Source organism: Cyanistes caeruleus, chromosome 8, assembly GCF_971803275.1.
Source record: "Cyanistes caeruleus chromosome 8, bCyaCae1.hap1.1, whole genome shotgun sequence".
In the NCBI taxonomy this organism is placed as follows: Eukaryota; Metazoa; Chordata; class Aves; order Passeriformes; family Paridae; genus Cyanistes; species Cyanistes caeruleus.
This window is the reverse complement of record NC_141708.1, coordinates 577,111-595,839: the sequence shown is the minus strand read 5'-3', so window position 1 is coordinate 595,839 and position 18,729 is coordinate 577,111. Positions and strand designations below refer to the sequence as shown.

At 53.6% G+C, this 18,729-nt stretch overlaps 1 protein-coding gene and 1 long non-coding RNA gene across 8 annotated transcripts in view; one reads left to right on the top strand and one right to left on the bottom strand.

Moving 5' to 3' along the window:
* STK32C (serine/threonine kinase 32C) overlaps positions 1 to 5,295 on the bottom strand; it is a 71,902-nt gene extending 66,607 nt beyond the window's left edge. For 2 of the 7 annotated variants that reach the window (XR_015290264.1, XM_086901362.1), the window contains exons 1-2: positions 5,224 to 5,275; positions 5,012 to 5,108 (exon numbers count right to left, since the gene is read on the bottom strand). Coding sequence is in view for 2 of the 7 variants with exons in the window: in XM_086901362.1 (XP_086757488.1) it covers positions 5,012 to 5,096 (85 nt within the window). In the remaining 5 variants the exon portion in view is untranslated. Of the gene's footprint in view, positions 1 to 5,011; positions 5,156 to 5,223 lie in introns of those variants that run through there. The other 5 variants (XR_015290263.1, XM_086901361.1, XR_015290266.1 and 2 more) reach the window with 4 other exon arrangements.
* Positions 5,296 to 6,199: 904 nt separating this feature from the next.
* On the top strand, positions 6,200 to 7,709 carry LOC147651800 (uncharacterized). The gene is made up of 2 exons (XR_015289814.1): positions 6,200 to 6,585; positions 6,729 to 7,709. It is a non-coding gene; the product is annotated as an uncharacterized LOC147651800 (long non-coding RNA).
* The last annotated feature ends 11,020 nt before the right edge of the window (positions 7,710 to 18,729 follow it).

Genomic DNA, 18,729 nt, shown 5'->3' with positions numbered 1-18,729 from the left:
TCGCCCCCGGCCGTGCCCAGCCCGCCTGGGGCCCTCGCTCCCGGTGTGTGGCTGCCAACACACGGCCCCAGATGAAAACGGGGATTGTTTTAAGCGGCTTCTGGCCCGTTTCCATGGCCGGTGCCGCGGGTGAGGAGCAGGGGGGCGGCTGCAGGGTCCCCGCGTGTTCCCGGAGCTGCCCCTCTGCCAAGGGGACGCTTGGGCCAGGAGTGTGCAGAGCGTGGAAGCTTCACCTGCTCTGGCCAGGGCTGCCTGTGCTCCCACAGCCGTGTGTCCCCCCGCGCTCCCGAGCCCTCTCAGCCCCACATCCAGCAATACCCGCGGCCACGGGGACACCTCCCTCCCTCCCTGCACGCCCCCAAACGCTGCTGCCCCCCAGCCCCAGCCTGGTGCCTCCTCCCAGCGCCACCAGGCTCGCTGTGACACTCGGCACTGACACCCACGGGGCTGCCACAGCCACGCTGCTCCCCGGGACACCTCACCATCACCCAGAGAACGGCAAACTTGCCTTTAAAAGTTGATTTTGGTGCAAGTAGGATAAACACAGGCGCCTGCACCTGACCCCCTTACAAAACACCATCGGCATGGTGGCAGAATCAGAAAAGGGATGGGTGGGAAAAGTGATTGAGACTAAATACTAAATGATGATGGAAGTCACTGGGCTGCACCATTAAAGCCTTGTACATCAGCAGAAAAAGTAATTCAGCATCAGGAGAGAGACAGGAGCCCTGGACCACTCGCCTCGTGTCAGCGAGGGGAGGCACAGCAAAGCAAAAAGCAGCAGATGGCTTCACAGATTCTCATGTATATTTACACACAGTTTTTTTAGTAAACCACTTTGATTCAGGAGAAACCACATCCAAAATGCACTCTTGAAATCCCTCTTCAGACACAATTTCATAGAGAGATAAATCATGCTGTGGTTTCCCCCCTCTCTCACGTAACACAACTGTGGGCAATGCTAATAGCACTAAGTGTGCCCTGTGTTTCCTCCTGCTCAGCCCCAGTGCCCAAGTCCAACAACTCTCTAAGCATTTTTTGGGTATTTGGGTTGAAACATTCCCACTGGCTTCACTGACAGGTTTTCATCACTTGGTATAAAAAATAAATTTTAAATTTTGATTATTTTTTTTAAAGGAGGGAGATGTCAATAAAACTTGCTTGGCTGTTTCCCAGAATGAAACATATAGATAATTCCTGCCCAAATAACAAACGAGCCTCATGACCTCTGTGCCTCCTCTCACTCTCCAACTCCCTGGCAGGAGGGGACAGCCGGGGGGATTTGGGATCTGCTGCCAGGAACAGGGACAGGAGGAGAGGGAACAGCTCAGGCTGGGCCAGGGCAGGCTCAGGGGGGACAGCAGCAGGAATTTCCCCATGGAAAGGGAGCTCAGGCCTTGGCAGTGCCCAGGGAGGGTTGCAGTGCCCATCCCTGGAGGGGTCCCAGGAATTGCTGGAGGTGGCACTCAGGGCTTGGGGTGGGGACATTGGGGATCCCCTGGTGGGCACAGCTTGGATTTGATGATCCTGGAGGCTTTTTCCAACCCAAATGATTCTGTGAGACACTGCAGTGCCCCATGCCCTGCACAGACACACGTCTCAGCCAGCAGACAGGCAGTGACCACCCTTCTGCAGGGCTGGAGAACAAATCCACTCCTAGAGTGAGAAGTTGTTAAAAGACCCTCTCAGGTATAAATAAGAAACCCTGAAAAGTCACTGCAGACAAGGGTGTGTTTTTCCTGATGGAAAACAGCCCACGGTGCTAATGCAGAACCCCCAGGCCCACTGCAAATCACTTCAGCTCCCTGAGCCCACCTCACCCCAGTGCACCATAACTCCAAGTGCTCCACCCTGCAGCCCTTCTGTTCTTTTGCCTTGTTTTCTTCTTCCCATACTTTTCCCCTTACTTTGTTTTTCCTCCTTGCCCTCCATTCATGAACTTCCTCTGTTCATGAGCAGAGTACAGGGTACAATGCACCTCACCAAAACTGAGCCCTCAGAAAGGCATCCCAGGGCATGTGGACATCCACATGTCCATGTGGCCAGGCTGGAGCTCGCTCCCAGCTGATGGATGTGCAGCTTGCCAGGCTTTCTGTGGGGCTGGAACCAGCTGGAGCAGCTACCACAGCCAGAGAAACCCATCTCCCCTACCCCAGGGCTCCCTGGAAGCACACAGGCACTGTTCTTTCACAGCTTTCCTCTTAGCTGAACCCCAGTTGGGAGACACCCAGAGATATCTGGCAGGCTGTGTGTGCAAGCAGGGAGCAGCACAGTGCACACACTGCAGCCAGGCAGGGCACCCCAGGGGATGGATGTGCTGGGACCTGGCACACCTGGCCTGCTCCTGGCTCCACAGCCACGGGGGAAACTGGGGATGGGGCACCCAGGAAGGGAAGCAGGGAGGGAGCAGCACAGCTGTCCCTTGGGCATGGCTCCCCAGAGCTCAGCCCCACACTGCCCTGGCTGGACCAGGAGCCAGCCCCACATCACAGCTGAACCAGCACCAGCTTCCAGCTCTGCCAAGGAACAGCCCAGCCCCAGCACTGACAGAAAAGATGCTGAAGAACTGGAGAGGGTTGAGAGAAGCTCTTTAGGACAGACTCTGGAATACCAAGTTTACCCTTGGAATCACGGGCTCAGAGAGCTCAACCCACATGTCCCACCAAGGACAAGCTGCTGTGACCCTCCCAGAGAGGAGTGTGACACAGGAGCTCCTGCATTTACACAGAGGAAATCCAACAGCATGGACGGGCTGAGGAGAAACAGCAATTCTTAATGGAGGAGTAAACAGTGGATACCCCCTGGAGCCAGGAGTTTTACACCAAGAGAGAGCAAACACATCACTGCTCACCCCCAGGACATCCCCCATGCGCTGGCTCAGCCATTGTGGTGTGACAGGAACCAGTGCAGTCCCAAAAGCAGCCCCCAGGAAGTCAGGGACAAAGGCTGTAAGGTCTGCAACGATTCCGAGTCAGATTTATCTGAGGGAAAACACTACTTGTGTTACTACTGACTACAATAAACGTTAACCTTCTATTTATGTACACCCTGACAAAATTAACAGGGATTATCTGCTGGATTTCAGCAGTCAGGCTCATCCTTGTGCAGACATCCATCACAAGGAACCACATGTGGGCAAAATTTCACATACCAAACAGTCTTTTCCTTCTTGTATTTTTAATTGCTTTCTCATTAAATTGTTGTCACTAGTAACTCTTCCACATTATGTCACACACAAACCCAAGTATCAACTGGCTGCTTTATCTAAGGAAGCTATTGGGATGTCTTAAGAGATCACCATAGCAACCGTGCCATGACAGTAAATATGAGTTCACTGGAACAACACTGTAGTTGCTCTGAGCACACTCTAACAAGGAATTATGGAAAAGCAGGAGATATCAAGGAAGCAATGTGCCAATAATTAGGACATAGCAAAAGTGCTGCTTGAAAGTACCTGAAGAGGTGTTCCCAGGCTCCTGTCAGCAGCCATTCAGCTGCAGAGCTCACTCGCCCTGGTTTGGTTGCACACAGGCTCAGGGCAGAATTAAAAGCCTTTCAGAAAGAAATTTTGCTTTCAAAATGAAATTGCAGCAAAGCCTCCGATTTAAGTGTCTTTACTAGGCTTGCTCAGTGTGAACTGCTAATAAAAACGTGTTGGAGAAATAAACCAGCTCTTGTACCAAGAAAAGTTTGCCTGATTTAACCCCTGTCAGCTGTCAGAGCATCACAGACAGGTGAGGTCCCTTCACCGAGGGAATTCCAGCAGACCCCGACCCCTCACTCAGACTCTGACACATCTAACTCCAGCTTTATCCACTGCAGAATTCCGGCAGCCCCCGCACAGGGATTTCTGAGTGTGCTCGGTTGGTGCCACAGGGCCAGCACAGCATCCAGGACTGCCCCGATGGCTCTCCTGACTTCCCCCACCCGCTGTCAAAGTTTCCTTCCTTTGCTCCTCCGAGTTTTCACCCTGCACCCGAGATCTCTAACGCAACTGTGGTATTTCAAGGTGTGTTTCTAAAAAAACCCCAGCTGTATTTTAGGAATAACCCCAGAGCAGCTTTCTGCACGGACAGCAGCACTCGGGTGTTGATGTGTTGGGTGTTCCTTGGTACAGACGGGGCTGTCCGAGCACAGCCCGAAACTTCTCTGCAGAGCTGTCCCCTCGGGCCCCCTTCTCAGCCCCCCTTGCTTTAACGCCCCGTGTCCCTGGGGTGTCCGTGGGGTGCCCGTGGGGTGTCCCTGGGGTGTCCCTGGGGTGTCCCTGGGGTGTCCCTGGGGTGTCCCTGGGGTGTCCGTGGGGTGTCCCTGGGGTGTCCGTGGGGTGTCCGTGGGGTGTCCGTGGGGTGTCCCTGGGGTGCCCGTGGGGTGTCCCTGGGGTGTCCCTGGGGTGTCCCTGGGGTGTCCGTGGGGTGTCCCTGGGGTGTCCCTGGGGTGCCCGTGGGGTGTCTGTGGGCAGAGCCCCTGCGTCCTGCGGGGAGGCAGCGCCCGGCCGGACCCCGCACCCGGACACGGCCCCCGCCCGCAGCCCCCGCTGGGACCCCAGTGCCGGGCAGGGCAGCTGGGCACCCCGGGATGGGCACCCCGGGCTGGGCACCCCGGGCTGGGCACCCCGGGCTGGGCACCGCGGGATGGGCACCCCGGGCTGGGTACCCGGGATGGGCACCCCGGGCTGGGCACCCCGGGATGGGTACCCGGGATGGGCACCCCGGGATGGGCACCCCGGGCTGGGCACCCCGGGCTGGGCACCCCGGGATGGGCACCCCGGGCTGGGTACCCGGGATGGGCACCGCGGGATGGGCACCCCGGGCTGGGCACCCCGGGATGGGCACCCCGGGATGGGTACCCGGGATGGGCACCGCGGGATGGGCACCGCGGGCTGGGCACCCCGGGATGGGCACCGCGGCAACTGCATCGCCAGGGCAAAGCAGGGCAGGGCAGGGCAGGGCAGGGCAGGGCAGAGCATCCCAGGGCAGGGCGGGCACCCCGGAGCGTCTCGGTCCGCACTCACCGTCCTCCCGCTCGTCGAAGACGGGTCTCTTGGAGGAGGAGGCGCTCGCTCCCATCCTCTTCTTCCACTTGCTCCAGTGAAACATCGGGGCAGGCGGCTGGCATGCCCTGCGGCCTCTCCCCGCCGGCCCGGCGGCTCCCGCGGCTCCCGCGGCTCCCGCGGCCGCCCTCAGCCGCCCCGCGCCCCGGTGCCGCCCGCCCGCATGGCAGAGCCCGGCACCGCCGCCCCCGCCCGCTGCCCGCGGCGGCCACAGCGCGGCGGGGCGGGGACAGCGGGGCGGGAGCGGGGACAGCGGGGCGGGAGCGGGGACAGCGGGGCGGGAGCGGGGACAGCGGGGAGGGAGCGGGGACAGCGGGGAGGGAGCGGGGACAGCGGGGCGGGAGCGGGGACAGCGGGGAGGGAGCGGGGACAGCGGGGCGGGAGCGGGGCCGGGGATGCGGGCGGGGCCGGGAGCGGGGCCGGGAACTCGGGATGCGGGCGGGGCGGGGTGAGCGGAGGGGGGCCGGGTGCCGGGGGATGCGGGCAGTGGGGCGGAGCGGGGCCGGGGATGCGGGCAGTGGGGCGGAGCGGGGCCGGGGATGCGGGCAGTGGGGCGGAGCGGGGCCGGGAGCGGGGCCGGGGATGCGGGCAGTGGGGCGGAGCGGGGCCGGGAGCGGGGCCGGGGATGCGGGCAGTGGGGCGGAGCGGGGCCGGGGGATGCGGGCAGTGGGGCGGAGCGGGGCCGGGAGCGGGGCCGGGGGATGCGGGCAGTGGGGCGGAGCGGGGCCGGGGGATGCGGGCAGTGGGGCGGAGCGGGGCCGGGGGATGCGGGCAGTGGGGCGGAGCGGGGCCGGGGGATGCGGGCAGTGGGGCGGAGCGGGGCCGGGGGATGCGGGCAGTGGGGCGGAGCGGGGCCGGGGATGCGGGCAGTGGGGCGGAGCGGGGCCGGGGATGCGGGTGGAGCCGGACCGGGGCCGCGAGCGGGGCGGGTCAGGATGCACCTCCCGGCTCCGCCCGCATCCCCCGGGCACGGAGCTGCGGCCGGGCCGTGCCGAGGGCGGCGCTCCGGGCCGGGGCCGGGGGGAGCCGGGCGGGCCCCGCAGCTCCCCGCGCTGAGCCCCGCCCGGCCCGGTGTCCCCCAGCCCGGTGTCCCCCCCAGCCCGGTGTCCCCCCAGCCCGGTGTCCCCCCCAGCCCGGTGTCCCCCCTGCCCGGTGTCCCCCCCAGCCCGGTGTCCCCCAGCCCGGTGTCCCCCAGCCCAGCCGTGCCCCGGCCCCGTGCGCGCACACCGCTCCTCTCGCCCCGGGCCCCAGCGCTCGCTCCCGCTATCGGCAGCCGCCAGAAGCCGATCCCCCTTGTCCTGTCACTGCGGGCACTTGTAAACACTGTCTCTCCATCCTTCTCCTAGGCCCCTCCAGGCACCGGAACGGCACCGTAAGGTCTCCACAAAGCTTTTTATTTTCCATGCTGGCCAACCCCAGCTCTCTCAGCCTCTCCTCATGGGACGGCTGCTCCGTCCCTCAAACCCTCTCATGGCCTCCTCTGGACCTGCTCCAAAAGGCCGATGTGCCGGTGTCCCCAGGGCTGGAGGCTGCAGGTGGGGTCTCCCCTGAGCGGGGCAGAATCCCCCCCATCCCCTGCTGCCCACGCTGGGGGATCAGCCCAGCACAAGGGATGTTCTGGCTCCTGAGCTGGGGCATGGCCAGCCCTCACCCACCAGCACCCCCGGCTCTTCTCCAGGGCTGCTCTCGACCTGCTCATCCCCAGCCTGCACTGATCCCCAGCCCGGGCACAGCACCTGCTCTTGCTAAAGCTCACGAGGATGTTGAGCTGGAACACGCTCCTGACTTGGGTTTTCGTGGCTTGCTGAACTGGAATGTCTCGTCAATGGCTGGTGAAAAGCATCTCTCAGAAATAACTCAGTGCCAGCAGACCACGTCACAAACGTCAGGGCAAGAGAGCCCTTGAGCCAGTAGACCACAGCTGTTACACCAGCAGTACTTTCATGGTTCCTCAGATGCTGTTTCCCAAGTTTTCCTTTTAAATTGATGCTGTTTTCTTTCCCAGCATGTTTTGAAATGGATACGTCAGTTATTGTGCTCCTCGCAGAATGTGTGCGAGCAGGCAGTCATTATTTCAAAGAGCCTGGAAGTTGTAAAAGGATTACAATGGAAGGGTATCATTTAAGAATAGTTTTCCAAAGGCAAAGAATAGTTCTCAAAGAATATTTCTTTGAAAAATCAGAAAGAATTTGCTCTCAAATAAAAAGAACACTTTTATACAAGACAGTAATTTTAGCTTTGTTTAGGTATAGGTTGGTGTTTAAATACACTGTGAATCTCTGAGCTATCAGCTTTCCTCCTTCCTTTCTCCTGCCTTTACATTCTGTAGGAAAAGTATGAAAGCTGCCATCAAACAGCTCCAGTCAGTTGTCATTTCCTTCTCATTCTCCACTAATATTTGGACAATGAAATCCAGAGCACAGAGTCAAAGTCTTTTCCCAATGAATTTTCAGGATGCAGCATAGGAAAAGGATTGTGTTTGTCCTCATGCCAGAGAAGGGTTTCATTCCACTCCATCTCCTAATTCCTTTCCCAGTGCAGAGGCAGACAGTGCAACACAGGGTTTGTTTAATTTATTCTTCATTGAGCAGCATATTAAGTGCTTTTACCTTCCTAAACAGGTGTTGAATGGAAGACAAATAAAAGATCTTGTAAGTTTTCTGTTGCTTGTTTGGTTTTTAGTGCTCCGTTATAACAGAATTATATTAATTTTAATTGTATTCATTTTCTACTTCAAGTTGAAAAGTGGCTCCCTTTCTGTTCACTGGGCACTCGTGTCTGACACTGATTTTAAACCCAGTGAGGAACATGCAGTGAAAGATGTCGGTCCCTCAGCAACACTGGCATGTTGGGAGTCTCAGCACAGGTCACACACCCCAGTGGCACAGCCCCAGTCACCTGAGGAAAATGACAAGTCATAATTAATGCCAGTTCTGCAGGAGGGAAACAGGAAAATCCAAAACCTGCTCTACAGTGGTCCAGTGTAGGGAAGTGAAATGGAGAGAAAATTCTGCCTTCTTACATATCCCGGTCTCCAGGGAAACAGAACCACTTTGTGTTTGAAATGAGGGAGTTTAAATAAAAGCTGACTTTCCCAGTAATTTATTCCTCAAACATCTTTGGCTGTAGCTCTGACTGCACCCCTAAGGGGCAGACGTGTGGTTTGGGTGGCCAAAGGGGTCACTGGCAACAGGCAGTCCTTGAGAACACTGACACTTCATTACTCCTTTTCTTCAGTTTCTCCTCTTTGTTCTCCAGTCTTGTTTTAGTGGTTTCTATTTTATGAAGAGACAATCAGGCATTTCACCAGTGGAAGTGCTGGGGATCCTGTGTGTGTCTGTCAGTCCTGGCAGCTGCGAGCACACAGCAGGTTGGATGGTTTGCTTAGATCACAAGAGACAAATAAGCTGCGAGAAGGTTCTGCTCCTCCCAGGGAAAGCAGGAGAAAACCTCAGGGAAAGCAGAGCTGCTGTGGTGGGCAGAGAGCAGCGCCCAGCCCGAGGGCACTGCCCATGCCAGGTGTGCTGGGAGCGGCCCTGCAGGGGCTCCAGCCTGTGATCCTGGGGCTGGGGGGTTCTGGGGGTTCTGGGGGGTTCTGGGAGGTGCTGGGAGGTGCTGGAAGATTCTGGGGGGTTCTGGAAGGTTCTGGAAGGTGCTGGAAGACGCTGGAAGATTCTGGGGGGTTCTGGAAGGTTCTGGAAGGTGCTGGAAGGCGCTGGAAGGCGCTGGCCAGGGCAGTGTGGCCGCTGAGCTGGCGCTGGGGCAGCCCTGCAGGGGCTCCAGGCTGTGATCCTGGTGCTGGAAGGTGCTGGAAGGTGCTGGAAGGTGCTGGAAGGTTCTGGAAGGTGCTGGAAGACGCTGGCCGGGGCAGTGTGGCCGCTGAGCTGGCGCTGGGGCAGCCCTGCAGGGCAGCTGCACCCAGAGCTTCACCTGGCTGAGGGCACAGCCTGGCAAAGGGCACTGCCACACCAGGGCCTTTGGCAGAGTCCATCTCTGCCCATCCACTTTACTGCTGAGCCAAAATCACTCCCTGTCCAGTCAGAACCATCATCAAAATCCACTGAGATTCAATGGGCAAAGCCAATCTGCGTTCATTTAACTGGGAGACACGATAAAGCCAAAGAAATTCTTTATTAAATTCACGGATTTTAATTTTAATCAAAGTATTTGTATCAGTTATGATTTCATCCCACTTTTCTCAAATGCCTCAGTTCTGCAAGTGAATGAGTCTTTCTTTGAGGAATGACTGATCGTTCTCATTCCCGAGCATCTTCAGCTGAGTATTTTATATCGTGTCAAAATTAGTACGAGGGAAACTGAAGATAATATTTAAACTTCCACTGTTAATCTCACATTTCCACTAAGCAGCACGGATGCTGGAGTTTACCTTGTTATGCTGTACCCCACTGGGAGCTATTACAGTTCCCATTCTGTCGTGTTTCTGGTGGCACAAAATGATTACAATTTTCTCCTTTCAGCGCTGTGAATCAGGATCGGGTTCCCTGGTATCAGTGAAGTTATCCTGAATAAAACCAGTGTAAATAGAAATAGAACTGCCTGAGGCAGCATTATGTTCTTCATGGTTATCTGGTCTCAGGGAGCTGATGAAGCGGTTTCTAAACAAAAATACCACCAATTACCACAAAACTGCAAAGGAGGCAAATATTGTGAGAAACTCCTAATTTGGGCATAGAAACAAGGGGGGCAAGACACCACGATATTAAATTCCTTAAAAAAGCCTGTCCTGAATATAATGGCTCTAATTGCAACATGTTTAAGATGATGAAAGGAATATTACTGTGATTCCCAGAATTCACATTTCTTCTTCATCGAGAAGAAAGCCTACAGAGAAAAGCCTATGTTTATTTTTAAAAGCCCCTCTAACAGAACACATAATTCCTTCAATAAACATTACATAAGAGGGAAATTTCACATATTTTCCTATCATTAGTGCCTCTGTAAATACTGCCAATTCTATTTTTAAAGATGCTAATAGTAATGACTCTGAGCCAGCTGTTCAAAGTGTTTTACCAGCACCACGGTTCACTAATAAATTGTGTTAAAGACAGGGGCACTCGGTGGATATGGAATTGGCTGGATGGTCTCACCCCAGGAGCTGTGATCAAGGCCCCTGTGCCCAGCGAGGATGGACACCCCAGTGAGGATGGACACCCTGAGGAGGATGGACACCACAGTGAGGATGGACACCCCAGTGAGGATGGACACTGCAGTGAGGATGGACACCCCAGTGAGGATGGACACCCCCAGTGAGGATGGACACCCCAGTGAGGATGGACACCCTAGTGAGGATGGACACCCCCAGTGAGGATGGACACCCCAGTAAGGATGGACACCCCAGTGAGGATGGACACCCCAGTGAGGATGGACACCCTGAGGAGGATGGACACCCCCAGTGAGGATGGACACCCTAGTGAGGATGGACACCCCCAGAGAGGATGGACACCCCAGTGAGGATGGACACCCCCAGTGAGGATGGACACCCCCAGAGAGGATGGACACCTCCAGCGAGGATGGACACCCCCAGGGGGATGGACACCCCAGTGAGGATGGACACCCCCAGTGAGGATGGACACCCCCAGGGGGATGGACACCCCAGTGAGGATGGACACCCTAGTGAGGATGGACACCCCCAGGGGGATGGACACCCCAGTGAGGATGGACACCACAGTGAGGATGGACACCCCAGTGAGGATGGACACCCTGAGGAGGATGGACACCCCCAGTGAGGATGGACACCCCCAGTGAGGATGGACACCCCCAGAGAGGATGGACACCCCCAGCGAGGATGGACACCCCCAGTGAGGATGGACACCCCCAGGGGGATGGACACCCCAGTGAGGATGGACACCCTAGTGAGGATGGACACCCCCAGGGGGATGGACACCCCAGTGAGGATGGACACCACAGTGAGGATGGACACCCCAGTGAGGATGGACACCCTGAGGAGGATGGACACCCCCAGTGAGGATGGACACCCCCAGGGGGATGGACACCCCAGTGAGGATGGACACCCCCAGGGGGATGGACACCCCCAGTGAGGATGGACACCCCCAGGGGGATGGACACCCCAGTGAGGATGGACACCACAGTGAGGATGGACACCCCAGGGGCCAGGGCCAGGGGGGCTGGCAGTGACACCGGGCTCTGCTGGGGCCATGCTCCACAGGGAAGGGAAGGACAGCCAGAGGGACGTGGACAGGCTGGAGAGAGGGGCTGTGTTCAGCCAGGCTGAGCACAGAGCCCCGTACGTGGGCCAGGGCAATGGCAAGCCCAAGGACAGGCTGCTGGGGAGAAGGGCTTGAGGGTGCTGGACACAGCCCGGACACGTGGCAAGACAGAACCCCAGTGTGTGCTGGGCTGTCCCCAGCAGCAGGGAATGGGGAATTCTGCCCCTGTGCTCAGCTGAGACCTCACCTGCAGAGCTGCCCCAGCCCTGGGGCCAGCAGAGAAGGGACCTGGAGCTGCTGGAGAGAGCCCAGAGGAGGCACCAGAGATGCTTCCAGGGAGAGCTGGAGAGGGACTGGGCACAAGGGATGGAGGGACAGGAGCCAGGGAACGGCTCACAGTGCCAGAGGGCAGGGCTGGATGGGATTTTGGGCAGGAATTGTTCCTGGCAGGGTGGGCAGGCCCTGGCACAGGTGCCCAGAGCAGCTGGGGCTGCCCCTGGATCCTGGCAGTGCCCAAGGCCAGGCTGGACATTGGGGCTGGAGCAGCTGGGACAGGGGAAGGTGTCCCTGCCATGGCTGGGTGGGATGGGGGGGATTTGGGGTCCCTCCACCCCAAACCATTCCATGGTTCTGTGATCACCAGCAGTGGCCCGCAGGTGCAGGAGCAGAGCTCATGCAGCTTGAAGTCAGGGCTTGAACGTTCTGGCAGGGGCAGGTTTGCACCTCTCAGAGCAGTTCCAGGCTCCTGCCAAGCCTGCAGGTGCCAGCAGCAGCTCCAGGGGCGTTTCAGGGCCTTTTCCAGCAGGTGCTCAAAACCCAAGTGTGATAAAAGTTCTGCCTCCCCTGCCAACCTGCCTCCTCCCACGCTGCTGAGGTAAGTGCAGCTCCTTCAGTTGCTTGTTTTGGTTTAGCCTTTTGCAGTATCAAATATGTATCCTGATTAATTTTCTCTATGCTGTAATGCTTTCTCTTGCCTAATTGGGTGAAAGAGTGATTTTATTTCTGGCACTATTTGAGCAATTCAGCCCTTTAATTTTTTGTGACTTCTGTTTCCTTTAAGTTGTTGTTTTTATTTTCATTTTCATGTCTGCTTTTCTCCTTGTGTCATTCATTTATTTAGATTAAGCAAATGTTTTTCTAAGAAATTAAGGACATATGCTGCTACAGTTTAATAAGATGCATTCTGAGAATTCAGTCATTTAGTTCTGGCTGCTGCTTTAGGACTGGAGCTCGTGACTCTGGCTTGCTGAAAGTCAAATGAAGCTATAGAGGGATGTATTTATTGACTTTTGCTCTACTATTTCTTTCTGCCTCGTTAGGATAAAATCTTCTTAGTGCCATGTTAAAGGACTGGTATTGTGTTACTGTGCTGATGCTGCAGAGAACTCGGGCTTCAGTAAGGAGATTGAACTGGACAGCCAGATTTGAAGGAGGAGCACTGAAAGTCCTGTTTTAGGATGATTTACCTAAGTTATGGATCTTTCCTGATCTCCTTTCTCTCCCTGAAATGCCAGTGAAGTTGTTTCTCCATTACTATTGTGCTATAAAATTCTAAACACAATGCTGAGATCAAAACTAGCTGAAATAATCCCTGCTTTAATTAAAGGAATGATGGCTTTAGGATTGATTGCTTTCAATCCTAAAGTGTTTTCTTATGCAACCTTAAATAAAATTACCCTCAAGTATTTTTTGTTTTGGGCAAACAAATCCAAAGCAATTCTTCTTCCAGCACTTTCTTGCCATTGATCCATTTGAATCTGCCATGAATGTTGCACTCTGGTTTACAAATACTGCTTGTAACCAGGATTTAATTACCTAAGTAGCCTCAGAGAAAATCTATTCCAGGAAAAGCATGATACAATGACTAGTCATACCTGCTTTCTCTTAAAATCAGGTAATAGCCTATTTAGTAGCATCTGTTTTGTCTGTTCTTATTGTCCATTTGCACTATTTGTCTGTTCAAAGCAGAGATGCATCCAGGCTGAGGAACAGGTGCTTTGCCTCATTCAGTCCAGGTAAGGGGATTCTTCAAGAGCTTCTGCCCCCAACAACAACAACAATTACAAACCCATGAAGATTTAGGCCAATTTAGTTGTACATCCTGTGAAGCAGCAGCACGATTTGGCAGTGCAGGACGACATGGTGAGTTTTTTAGGAAGTCCAGGGTTCCCTGTGCAGCTTTCAGGAGGGTGCAGCATGCTCTGACACACAGCAGCTCCTGCCAGGGCAGCCCGTGCAGGTCAGCAGCTCCTGAAGGAGGGGACTGATCAGAGAGCCAAGGTGGGAGCAGCAGGGACAGCATCCCTGGCTGGCTGAGGTGTTCAGTTTCCAGCTGTACATGCATGGGATCCAACAAGATGTTTACTGTTTGCCCAAAAATGTATTTCCTAGGCTGTCTGCTTTGCTGTGGGACGGTTCTTACACCTCCAAGCGTGCCCTGAGTGAGGCTGTGAAGTGTTCTCCCCTGCACAGGGGACAGATGTCAGGGAGCAGACAAGCAGCTGTGAGCCTGCTTTCCAGTGCCAGGCTTGCACTTTGTATTCAGTGTTTCACAGAGCCACAGGATGGGCTGGCTGGACATCAAAGCTCATCCCATCCCTGTCCTGGGCAGGGCTACCTTCCCCCATCCCAGCCCCCCTCCTTGGGCACTTCCAGGGATGGGGCAGCCACAGCTTCTCTGGGCAAGCCACAGATTCTTTGCTATGGTCTTTAATTCCTGGATTTTATTTTTTTTAAGAAAGAAATCCTTGGCTAAACTACTTCCACGTGCAGTTGATGTAGTTGTGCATTCTTTAATGCCCTTCACGTGTTCTTCCCACAGAATGTGGAACCCCTTACAGTGTTCACATATTTTACATCCCAAGGAATACCAGCCTCTTTTTCTGGGTTTAAAACATGTTTGTGTTTTTCTCTGTCAGAACTGGCATCTGGAAGAAAATGTCCTATCAACAATTCCTGACAATTTGTTCTGGAAGCTGCCAGATCTGCTTTGGCTGGTTCTCAGGTCTAAAAGGATTGAAGCTTGTCCATGCAATTGGTTACCACATGAAAGTTCACTGGTCACACAGGCAATCTAATAACAATTGTATTTATCTTCCACTTGCCTGACTGTAATTTCATTGCAACAGTCAGACTTTGAGATGTGTTGTTTTGGTACTGACTTTGGTGCAGGGAAATGGTAGATAAGGTTAATGCTGTTTGCTGAAGCTCAGATGAACTGAAAGGTCCCACTGATATTACAGGGTGAATCTCTAAACTCTTTCAACTTCAGAAATCTAAGAGCTGTTGCTTTTTTCGTGTGAGATTGGTGCCATTTTCATTTGGTGACCATTTTGATGGTGGTGGAGGGGAGGTGGAAATGCAGCCCCGCAGTCACAAAGCCCGTGTCTCTCCTCGGTGACACTGAAGGACAGCTCTGTCAGAGAGTTCCCCATGAATCTGCTGTTGATGGTTGTCTGGCAGGGTGTTTATCAGCTCAGGGTGTTTATCAGCTCTTGGGAGGACTGATTGTCTGTGCCTGTGCAGATGAGGTGTGCAGGGAGGAAGGTTCACCACAGTGATGCTCTCTCCTTGCCACCAAAGCTCACTTCTCACCAGCTCTCCTGATGTCCTTGGACAACTCCTTGCATCTCACTCCAGAAGTGGAAGACAAGAGGTCCTGATATGTGGTAATTAACTGGAACTAAGAAATTCTTTTTTTACTGGAAAGAAAGAAATGACCAGCACAAGCCAGCTTGTTTGCAGTAATGGGACTAAAATAAACATTTCTGTGAGAATGCTGAGGAGGAAAAGGAGGCAGTCCTTGGTCAATAGATGCTAAAGCATTATCCAAAGTAAAGAGAAAAAAACCAAACTACAACATGATGGTGCCTCTGGGGAAATTCTTCATAGGCATTCCTCCCTGTGAGGGTGGGCAGGCCCTGTCCCAGGTGCCCAGAGCAGCCCCTGGATCCCTGGCAGTGCCCAAGGCCAGGCTGGACATTGGGGCTGGAGCAGCTGGGACAGGGGAAGGTGTCCCTGCCATGGCTGGGGGACACTGGGGATCCCTTCCAACCCAAACCTTTCTATTCCTATTTTCTATCTTGCCACTGCAACAAGGTGCTTAAAGGTATTTTAAGATCTCGTGTTCATGAATCCTTACGTGCTCTCCTCGTGATTAGACAAATGCAGCAAATGAAGGTTATGCCTCCAAAAATAGCTGGAAAATATCAAGGTTTGAAATGCAGCTCTCATGTCCAATTTTTCAACTGGACAGGACTGATAGTATTTTGATACTGTTTGTAAATTGTATGTTCGTCATTGCTCCTCAAATCTAATGTCAGTTCTTATCCCTTCATGTGTTGTACTTTGTCTTGTTTGTGTTTTTCCACTGGCTTCAACCAGCAGCTCAGCTTTTAGGAAATGCCCATCAGAAATATCCACAGAATATTCCTTAGCTGCATTTTGTCCTCATTACACATTGCTCCACAAGCTGTATTTGGAAATTCTGTGGGTATCCTTTCCCTCCTTTTTCTGCTTTAAAAGCCATTGAATTCCCCACTTCAAAATGTGAATGTGAACACAGTGCTTTCAGGCTTTGACTGAATTGAAATGTCTTAAAATATTGCCACAAATGTTAATGTGGTATTGAACAGCTGCCAAAATGTTTGTTTCTCCTTCCTAGAGGTAATGAAATATTATGACTGAAACTACCAAGCTTCCTTAGTGTTTGTTTTGTTGAGTTTTAACAGTAAACAAGTCAATTTGCAAGGCTAGGAAATAAAACCAGCCCTTTGTCTAAAGAGTTTCATTCGAGCTGATCTGCTGCTGGATATAAAAGCTGTTTAAAGGAATGGCATTGAAATGGTAAAATGGAAGCAGTGAAAAATCAGGAATAGTTAAAGCTGGTGTGGGTTCAGTCAGTGTTGGTGGCAGTGGGGACAGGGGACAGTCACCCTCCCTGTGCTGGGATGAAATGTGCCTGTACCCCCAGAGGAGAGGCTCCAAACAGAAACAAAACAACCCTGAGCATTTTACAGCTCAACACCAACAACTGCTTTCTGAGCCCAGACATGCTGACATTTTTCAGAAGCTTAGGGTTTGACTCAATGTTAACAGATTTTCAGATAGATCAAAAAATATTATTTTATATGTGATATGAATGTCTTTTGTGCCCCATGCAAATCTTCCAGGCTGCCTCCCAGAACAGGAACACCAGAGTTTTTCAAAAAAGGTAGTTGATAAAATTAAATGAAAACAGGGCATATTTCTTTCTAATCTTATTATCAAAAATGGTTGAGCAGCTTTAGCTCAGATTTAGCCGGAGGAAGGCACTCAGCAAACCCAAAGAGCTAAATCTCAGCAAAATTATAAACAACAGCAAATGATGTGTTTATAACGGGGACAGTCGGTATCAGACTTTAAAGTGATGAGCAGGATTTGCAAAGATCAAATACTGAATATTGAGCAGTGTAGAATGAATGGGCATAAAGGCAAATCCAGCCTGTCATGCTGGAAAGCTTTGGGGGTTTCTGTTTTATTGAAGTACCTTTGTGTCCCTCAGAGCAGAACGAGCCACAGGTCTGCTGCCTTCCTGAAGTGAAACTGCCTTCATGCAATGCTCTTTTCTGGGCAGATCCTAGGTCTGGATTTCTGCAGCGTGGAACTTTGATCCCTGCAGGTTTCCCAGGTTGTTTCTGAGCTGGGGTTTCCTGCCAGAAGTGGCATTTTGCCATTTCAGCTCCAGAAACGCTGCCAGGCCCCCGCTGTGCCCAGTCTTTGAGGCCTCAGCAATGCTGAGGGGCACTGCAGGGATCCAGGGCAGCTCTTTGGGCAGCAGCAGGGCTCTGACAGATGGCACCGAGGCTTTCCCTGTGCCCCGGGCACAGCCCTGCCTGGGCGGGCAGAGAGAGGTGCCCATCCTGGCCCCCGCTGCCAGGACTGCCAGCAGCCTCTGCCTCCAGCCCTCCACACATCTCCCGCTGGTTTTAGCAGTCCCAGGGATGTGGGGAAGGCTGGCAGCGTGGCTGGGCCAGGCTGCTGCTGTCCAAAGCCCTGCTTTGTCTGTCTGTGGCCCTGGCAGAGCCCAGGGTGTGTGACAGTGGCACTGGGCACAGCCACCCTGTCACACACGGGATGTTAGCACCACGCTCTGCAGAGCTGTGCCCTGCCCAGAGCTGTGCCCAGCTGCTCCCACAGCGGCCAGGGTGAGCCTGAACCTCTGCTAAAGGGGATGGAGAACGAGGATTTGCCTTAATCCTCGTCAAAAGGCATTTCCTTGCGGTGCAGCTGTGCCTGTCGGGCTCCTGAGGCAGCCCACGGCACATCCTGCAGTCACAGGGACCTGGACATCAGCAGGCACTCCAGCTGGTACCTGGGACCATTCCAGGCAGAACACCTGGAATTGTGCCTGGGACACAGGGAGGCGTTGGCAAAATCCAGAGTATTTTCACAAAACACTCCTGTTTTCACAAAGCGGCTTTTTCTGGAAAAGATCCATTTCATGAGCTAATTTCCAGCCCACTCCTCCTCCATTCCCCATTGTCCCCAGGCTGCACACCTGCCATCAGAAGTGCCTGGCTGCAGGGACGGAGCAGGAGATAAAGGGGCAGTGGCAGCACTAACTCAGAGGAGCTGCCCTGCTGTCTCCTCTCGTGAGCAAACACCAGTTCTGGGACACTGGCACCATCCACACCAATCAGAAATCTGTAAGGTCACCTGAGGTCACTTTGCAGGCTGATCCATGATAATTCTGCCTCAGCTCTTAGTCTTGGGCACGTTTTCATGTAGACCTGGAATGAATTCCCTGTGCTCACCTTCATGATCAAACTTTCACTTTCTGTTGTTGTTCAAAGTCACCTGCTCAATGAATGCGACACCTTTGGAAGGGGGGCAGAAGTCTGAAAAGTGACAAACCACTTTTGTTATTCACCTGTGGCTGTTCCTGAATCTGCTTCACCTTGATGTAGATGTTGATGTAGAATTGTCATTAAATAGCAAAGAAGAAAGGTTCACTGGCCAGGCCTGTCTCTGCTGGAAAAGGGGGTGAGAATAGAGTTATCAACCCCTCAGCCCACTAAAGGAAGCCCAGGCACTGGAGAATTGTGAGGCTGCTTCTTCCCAAGAGTTCTTTTGAAGTGTGAGTGATTCAGGAACAATTCTAGAGTGAAGCTTCTCAGGAGGGGCTGTGGTTTGAAACTGAGGTGGCTGAATTTGTGAGGGATGCTGAAGGGTGCAGTGCCAGCTTGTCCCCCAGGGCTGCAGCTGCTGCCTGTAAACTTCCCCCTGCGTTCAGATCAGTGTTCAAACCTCGGTGGCTTGCAGCAAGATAAAAAAACATTGCATTTTTCCAATAGTGAAGTCATCTGTGACTCATTTTGATAATTTCTGTTTAAAAATAGATTCAGTTTCTTTGTAATAAACTATTTAAAATCTAATTGTATTCCCAAAGAGTCCTTCACAAGGTGCATTTCCAAACCCATTTCTGCTTGTTAATAATGCAACTCTTCCGTT